The sequence below is a fragment of the Sinocyclocheilus rhinocerous genome, unplaced genomic scaffold (genome assembly GCF_001515625.1).
Source record: "Sinocyclocheilus rhinocerous isolate Xijiao unplaced genomic scaffold, SAMN03320098_v1.1 scaffold898, whole genome shotgun sequence".
NCBI lineage: Eukaryota > Metazoa > Chordata > Actinopteri > Cypriniformes > Cyprinidae > Sinocyclocheilus > Sinocyclocheilus rhinocerous.
Window position 1 is genome coordinate 1,099,214 of NW_015652144.1, and position 8,635 is coordinate 1,107,848.

The 8,635-nt window shown below is 34.2% G+C and overlaps 2 protein-coding genes across 2 annotated transcripts in view; both read right to left on the reverse strand.

The window, feature by feature from the left end:
* Positions 1-1,274: 1,274 nt before the first annotated feature.
* On the reverse strand, positions 1,275-7,224 carry LOC107713635 (CMRF35-like molecule 4). The gene is given in 8 exon segments (XM_016519206.1): positions 1,275-1,902; positions 1,905-1,931; positions 2,785-2,834; positions 3,064-3,158; positions 3,782-3,851; positions 4,050-4,276; positions 4,460-4,541; positions 7,185-7,224. Coding segments are annotated over 8 exon segments (717 nt in total). The 3' UTR covers positions 1,275-1,776.
* Positions 7,225-7,939: 715 nt separating this feature from the next.
* The window catches only part of LOC107713681 (dolichyl-diphosphooligosaccharide--protein glycosyltransferase subunit dad1-like), a 2,661-nt gene continuing 1,965 nt past the window's right edge, over positions 7,940-8,635 (reverse strand). Inside the window, exon 2 of the mRNA XM_016519262.1 lies at positions 7,940-8,194. Coding sequence (XP_016374748.1) covers positions 8,064-8,194 — 131 coding nt within the window. The 3' untranslated portion in view covers positions 7,940-8,063. The remainder of the gene's footprint in view (positions 8,195-8,635) is intronic.

The following is an 8,635-nucleotide window of genomic DNA, read 5'->3' on the forward strand; positions in this document are numbered from 1 at the left end:
GCTTTTTCAGACCGATGAGCTTTGTAAAAATCGACGCGTTTCAAAAAGGCGGGGCATAGAGGAGAAACAATAATGTACAGTATGTGGAAAATAATGTTTTTTGAACTTTAAACCGCATAAACACATTTCATTACACCAAATACACCAAATAATGTTATTTTTTAGCAGCATCATATGACCCCTTTAATATGAATGTATAAGGTAACATGCAGTGTTTTATTTTCTGCTGTGACTAATCACTGTTTCTTTCAAGTTTTTATCCACTTTTCTACCTTCGTTCATCTTCTTAACCCTTGTGCTGTGCTGAAAATCCATTACCCAATTTGATGTAAAAAATTACCAGCCTTTTAAAAATTCCTTGTAAATATTTCAATATGCTAAATACTATCACCAAATCTTGAATTCAGTCAGTTTTTTTCAACTTGTTTACTTTCAGTTAGCACAGGCTTCGTATTTATTTTTGGAATTAATATATTGCAAGCGTCATAGATCAAAAAAGTCAAAAAAGTATTATTTGTGGATAACTTTGGCCATTTTAGTCAAATTAATTTGATTCGAATACAATAACAATGCAATGCAATCTCTAAGTCAAAAAAACACAACACTAGAGTAATTAGTCCAGTGGCATGATGAATGAATTTCTCTATTAATAAAAGTCTGTGATTATAAAAGAATTATCAAAACACTGTTTAAAATAGTTTTAGACAAGAGTATAGCTTTTTATACAGCAGAACATGTCAACTAACCATTTGAAATTAATTATAAACAGAAATTAAAAACAGAGACACTTGCCAGTTATGAGCCACAGGAAAAACACAAAGAACTTCTTTAAACTGACAGTCCTTTTGTCAAAACGTCGCAATGTTTGTTCTCTCTGCATCTTCATCATGTACATTTTCTTTGTGGTAATGCTACAGAAACAGCTTGTCTCTTATCTCTGTTATACAGCTTAACTCTGTTTTATGCTTATCACATATGATAAAGTTCTCATAGTCTCAGACTCTCACTTCCTGCATCCGTGCTCTTCAGTTGCTTATGTCACAAAAAGTAGATTTACAATAAAACGTCATGCTTGATTGCAAATGCTGCAAAAATCACATGTTACAAATGCATCACTTGGTTGAGACATTTAAGATTATTCTAATAAGAATTATTTACTTCATGTGCAATGCAGTCGACATCAAAGCGTTTCCCTCTTGAGGTTTCTGTGTATTGACACTTATTCGTTCTCTAGTTCTCATTTTACAATTATAGACCGACTGGAGTGGGTCACTGCTGAAGCGGGTTACATTTATTTATATGCAGGAGGTGACAAACAACCACAAATAAAGATGTTAATAGGACTTGAAACAGGATGTGAATAAGACACTATTTCTGTACAGAGGTTAATAACAGATGAAAGCTTTTTATCATTTACAGTATATGCTGATAAAACACATGACAAGATAAAATAGTCTCTAATATGGTCAAAAGTGATATAAGGACACATTCTTAGTGCTTCTGTAAACATTCACACATCTTTCACACATTTTCTGCACTGTTAGTTGAGAATAACCGCTGCTCATTTGTAAAAACATGCTTAAACAGCACAATTCACTCATAAGGCTTGTGCTTACAGAGAAATACATGACATGAAATATGCATTAAAATGAAAGATGATCTTCCATTTAACTGTTACATGTGAAGGAATGTCAAATATTACCCCGGCCTCCAGCTTCTCCAGTCTGCAGGACTCTCTTAGACTTCATAATGAGACTTAAAGAGTCAAAGTGTCCATCAGTTCCCTTTCAGATCTCCTTCAGCATCAGAATGTCCATGAGTTTGGTGTTTCCCATCATGAAGCTCCTCTGTCAGAGCATCTGGGCCTGAGCTGGAGCGTTCAGGAAAATCACTGAGGCGTTCTTATAGTCTCCTTCTCTCCAAGGACACATCTGAAAACGAGTAAAACCATATCAAATACAGCAGAAAAACATCTCATCACAATTGGACACAGACACAACATAATCGTGAGCCGTGTATAAATCTTTACATAGCACTTCATGTGTAATTTCTTGTTAAAGCATCTGTATGTCTGTTTTTTTACCTTGAAATATTAGTTTCAAAATCGTTCTGATGGCACACTGATTTCTAATACGGCGAATTACTTCTTTTTCTTTTTCTTTCACAAACGTCTTTTCTGGGAGTGTGTATGTTTAATGAGCGAAATTCCGCAAAAGGAGCAGATTTTTTTCTGCAGCAACAAATGCAGGTGTACAGCTCTCCACTGTAATTACGACAGTGAATTCTTTCACTTAACTGTAGAGGGCGCCAAAGTCCCAAAAACACACAAAACTTCATACAGTTGCTTAAAAGATTTGAAGGTTTAATGTCAACATACATGCATCAGTGTATTTTCATTCTGGGAAAATTTTACTTATACTCAAAAGCATAATATCTCACTTTTTACATTTAATTTCCCCTTATTTCAAAGTGAAGAATTCAAGACAATTCTTTCAATGAACCAGTTCAGTTGGCTCACAAATTGCATTAAACGGTTCATTCATGAATTGAACTGATCCCATTGTGATCTAATTGCAAAAAGGGGGGGAATTCCATTTATTAATTAACATCTTTCAAATGCTTAATCAGATTCCATTTTTACTCTTTCCACAATTTTTTTTTTTTTTTGGAGCAATGTACACCAATAATATCTCCACAAAAAGAACAGAAATGTACATTAAGAAAGTAAATAGGGTATTTTTTGATTTAATGCTGACTGTAAGGTAACAGAGAAAATGCACTGACTGTGAGATTATCGTTCATTTCATTTGTCCCTCGATGTTTCTGCTTTTTCTCTGCAAAATGGAGAAAAATAGCATTATGCACAAAAAAAACAGAATGCATAATTTTTGTTCTAAAGCTAAATAGGGTTAAAATTAAGGCAAACAAATGTTTATTAGATATCTAAAAGGAACAAAGAGACTTTAATGGTTCTAGACTAGTTTATGAGTAACTAATGACTCGTCCATTAATTCAATGAATTTATAAGACAGTAAAAAACTACAAATAACTTTAGAAACTTACTACACAGTTGCCGTAACTTCCAAAGTGCCAAAAATGCAGTCATGACCAGTAGCGCGACCCCACACACCACAAGAGGAGACTCCCAAACAGGACGACTGAAACAGACATCATGTGTAAGTCAAACACCAAAATGTTTGTCTATATATGTCACAGCTGACTGCTAAAATGTTTTTATCCATTCATGAGAAATGAATATACAGAAGTGTTCTGGTGTAGAGCAGAAGGTCACCTGTGAGGGTCATTTGAGCTCATTAGATGTGAAAGTGAAAGTGAAGTGACATGTGGCCAAGTATGGTGACCCATACTCGGAATTAGTGCTCTGCATTCATCCCATCCAAAGTGCACACACACAGCAGTGAACACACACACACACCGTGAACACACACCCGGAGCAGTGGGCAGCCATTTTTTGCTGCGGCGCCCGGGGAGCAGTTGGGGGTTCGGTGCCTTGCTCAAGGGCACCTCAGTCGTGGTATTGAAGGTGGGAGAGAGCGCTGTACATTCACTCCCCCCACCTACAATCCCTGCCGGTACGAGACTCGAACCCGCAACCTCTGGGTTACGAGTCCGACTCTCTAACCATTAGGCCACGACTTCCCCGTGTAAGTCAAAACACCAAAAGTTTGTCTATATATGTCACAGCTGACTGCTAAAATGTTTTTATCCATTCATGAGAAATGAATATACAGAAGTGTGCTGGTGTAGAGCAGAAGGTCACCTGTGAGGGTCATTTGAGCTCATTACAGATGGATTTCTGACTGTTGTCTTCAGATTCTGGATGGGAGACGCTGTGCATAAGGACAGAAATCAAATGCAATATGAGCAGAGTTTATCTATGCAAAAGTTCAGTGATGCAGTGTGGCAGAAACTACATAACAATGTGTTCAATAGGTTTCTCTTTATTTGCAGGTAAACACCACTCACATTTCTACTGATTATGTAAGAATGTAGTTTGTGGTGTCAGCTGTGGTCTCTGTGTGACGTACGTGTTGTGGTTTGTGCTGTGACTGACACATGAACAGCCACCTGCTGCTGACCGGCTCCACACCAGTACCAGCCCAAGTCTCTCATCTCCAGCTGCTGTATCGTCACCGTGAACATGCTGTTCCTGTCATCATGGATGAAGACTTTTCTGCTGCTGAATGTTCCTTCAGAGTCCGTCACCATGCAGGAGTTCCAGTTCCCACTGCGACACCACCGCTTCTCACTGGACCTGCAGGGAAAGCAATGATGCATTTAAATATCAAATCAGAAAAATCTATCGGCTAAAAAAAAAAGTTATTACGTATGTCGTATAAACACTTTATATATTAATGTTAAATACGTTGCAGGTTATGGGATATTCATATATCTGGCACTTCTTAGATGAGTCTGTTAAAGATGTATAGTATGTTACCTGAGGTTTTTACTGTAGAGACATTGAACAGTGACGCTGCTGCCTTCATCTGCACTCAGCATACTGCTCACCACTGACATACCTGCAGCACAACAACCATCAGTCACTCACTACAACACCTTCACTAATAAATGCCAATATTCACCAGTATTATTAACAGATACTGTAAGCAGATATGGTCACATTCCAAAATGGAAATATAAATATAAATATATATATATAAATATATATATATCGTTATATTACATATATTTTAATTTTGGGGGAAATTTGTTTAATTGTCAAGAAAACAACAAGAACAACAATAATAATATAAAATAATATTTTATTTTATACATAATACTCCCCCACCAAATCCTCAGTTTACATTATTTTACATCAGGAAGCACAAGAAATACTTGCATGATATATGAAATATTTATAAAATACTTTATTATAAAATATTTTATTGTGATTCATATCATTATTAGTTATAATGAAATACAATAAGCAATTATAAATATATAAAAAACATTTTAAAATTATATTTATTTAATCTATACATTTATATAAAAAATAGACAATAATATAGAAAATTCCCCTACTCCACCAAATTCTCAAAATGACATTTTTTTGTAATTTTGAGTCAGCATACATTAAAGAAAGTACAAGAAATACCAGCATAATGTATAAATTTTTCTTTAAGTATAAGTACTAATATTTATTTATTTATTTATTTTACATTACAGTTGTAGGAATTTGATTGTTCTGCGTTATAGTAATACAAATAAATATGGGGCAAAATGTCCTTAATTGTCATGAAATTAATAATAATAACAATTCAAAGCTCTTAATATTCTTAAAAATACTGTACTTTCTTTTGAAAACAAATATGGAATATGACCTGGACAAGTTTTGTTGAATTCACATAGCCATAGCATTAAAATAATCATCAGTAATTGACAAAGATGTATTAGTGCATCTCCAATAGCATGTTTTTACTATTGTTTCCTTTGCCAATTAATAAATTATTTTTGTCATCATGCAAGTTTAATTAGTGTGTGGGTTTATGTTTCTAATATATATATACACACACTGGGGAAAATATTTATTTGATCCCTGCTGATTTTGTAAGTTTGCCCACTTACAAAGAAATGAAGGGTCTGTCATTTTTATGGTAGGTTTATTTTAACAGATAGAGACAGAATATCAAGTTGTAGATCAACACAAGGCTTGAATGGGCTACAAGACCTTCAGCAAGAAGCTTGGTGAGAAGGAGACAACTGTTGGCGCGATTATTCGGAAATGGAAGAAATACAAAACAACCATCAATTGGAATTGTTCTTGTTAATAAGTCATTTACTGTTGAATATATTTATTTGGTTTATATTTGTTCTTACTGCGCATGTTCAGTGACGTCATTTTTTGTAGTTCACGCAAAAAGATATTGACGCACATGCACAAGTTCAGACGAATGGTGGGAGAACACAAGCTTTTGACCGTTTCATAATTGCATATGATATAGCATAAATTGGCTTACAAGTATAGTATCTCTACAAATAAGTTGTTGAGAAGATATCGCTGAACAAGAGGATTATGCTGTATTTGAGAAATGTGATTGTTTATTGACTTGGAAGAATAAACCACGATAAAGGAAACTATGGACTTCGAGTGATGAATACAAGATAGGAAGATACGCGTCAAAACTTGTGGAATAACTAAAAGATATTCACATGTCCCGTACATGTAAGTCAAAAGCTTGTAACACTCTTTGGAGTGTTACAAGCTCTTGGTGCATAAAGAAGATCTGTAAAGTTGCAAAGACTAAAGTCTGAATTCTGTAGCATTCAAACATATACTGAAATACAAATATATCATAACATCAGTTATAATTGTTTTTCTTGACCTGAAAAAATTAAAACGTCTCTCCAGCGATCAACTTTTATTTATTTATTTGTTTGTTTTGGCAATGGAGGATTACACACTGCCTGAAACAAAAATACATTTGTTCATTATAACATTAATCATAATGCCAGAATGCTTCTGGTTTCATTTACACTCATAATAGCAATAAATAAATAAATAAATAAAACAAAATAAAAGTAAAACAGTAAATAGTCACAACACCTTTATCACAATTGAAATGTTGTCTTTATAAGCTAAAACTCATAGATGTTTTGCTTACTGAAATGATTGAAAATTAAACAATGTGTGTTTGTGCATGAAATGGCCGACTGAGTTACTGTGGCCAACAGGCCTGCTTTTCACTGCCATTTTATTTCCAGTTTTTCATTTAACCAATGAAATTCAGAACATCCATCCGTTGTTGTCCATCAGTCTCCCAACAAACAACAATCAAGCAGAAAAAAGCCAAATAACAAAAACATTATATTTTCACATGTATATTCTAATGACTCTTGAAAACGAAGAACTTAAAAACATCATGTGTTTGGAAAGGTTGAGTTAATAGAAGGCACTCTAAAGTACATTGAGGAATTTGGGTCAGTGTTTTTCTTCCTATGAAAACTCATCTTAGCTGCTGCTAGAAACACTTCCATTCCAGGTTTTAAAACTGCAAACAGCTCAATATATTGTTCAGAAGAGTGGATGTTTTAACGCATGTCCAATTTTAGCTGTAGATTGTCTTTGTAAACTCCCATAAACACAGCTTTGACAAATGCCTTTAAATAGCTGAAGCTGTTTTTTCCAACATCCGTTTTTGCAAAAAAGAATGATGAAAGCTCACCTGGCAGAAGAAAAATGATTAGAAGTAGCAGAAGAGTCATCGCTGAGGTTGAGTGTGACACAGTCCCTCTTTCTTAAAGACAGCTGTTGTGAGAAGGAATATTTCTGCCTTCACTCTCACTTCCTTCTGCCCTAAACTATGTCCAGATGTGGGAGCTTGTTTTAACCATTTGTGCTCCACACTGCAATGGTGTTCAACGCAATATTAATAAATAGAGACTGTGGCTTCTGCTTTCATTTAAAATAAAATATAGTTTTTCAATGTTACATTTATTACTAATTATATATATTTAAATACATCTCAAACACAAAGATTCACTTCTAATGTGATTACCTAGATTTGCTACAATAAAAACACCACAGGACCATTGAATTGTTTTTAAAGGCATTTAATTTGTTTCAACAACTTCCAGAGTTTTACAAAAGTAGAAAAATGAAGAAACAAGACAAGAACTTATCATAAATGACAATTCTGTCAAAACATATATTAACATTGAGAGCTCTGCAGACAGTTGTGTTTGTTTGTAGTTGTTCTGTACTTCACTTGTGTGCAACTGAATATTTCATTGCACACAAATGAATATGACACAAAGAAGGAAGCATGTACTGCTGTATCAGGCCACTCTTTTACATCAGGCAAAAGAGGGTTTATTATCTGTCAGCTACAGAGTTTCTAGAGAAATTAATTTATACTGAGCAAGCAGTGTATTTTAAAAGGATCCGGGCATGATGTTTATCTGCTATTTTGGTGTTTTCTTTTTTTTGTTGTTGTCTGAACTATGTGATATAAACATTAGACACATGAAAGTGATGCTGAAACATTCATTAGATGTTACTGGTACACACACCTGCTGTAAGAGCACAGAGCAGATGCTCTCATTCAGCCAACAAAATTGACGACCACTAGATGCAGAACAGTGTGAGCAAAGAGGAAATCAGCGAAGGCTCTCTCAGGAGAGACGGTCAGGAAATCTCTTTTATTCTGAGGGTTGATCTGGATGCGAAGACAGACTGAAGATTGAAGAACATAAAGCCACAAATGATCAACATACACGTTCATATCAACATACATAATGAACATTAGGTGAAGTTAAAGTGGTTGAAGATTTGAGAATAATGGATGCTATTATTTATCTTTCTGATAACCAGATATATGCACATATGTAGTTTTTAAATTGTTTTATGTCTGCTTATGACAAATAAATAAAACTATGCATTTGTAAGTTATACATATTTTTAATTATAATAGAATGAAAGTGTATATACATACACTACCGGTCAAATGTTTGGGATCAGTAAGACTTGTAATGTTTTTTAAAGAAGTCTCTTATGCTCATCAAGGCTGCATTTATTTGATCAATAATCCAGAAAAAAAGCAGTAATCTTGCAAAATGTTATTACAATATAAAATAATGGTTTCTATTTTAATATCCTTTAAAATATAATTTATTT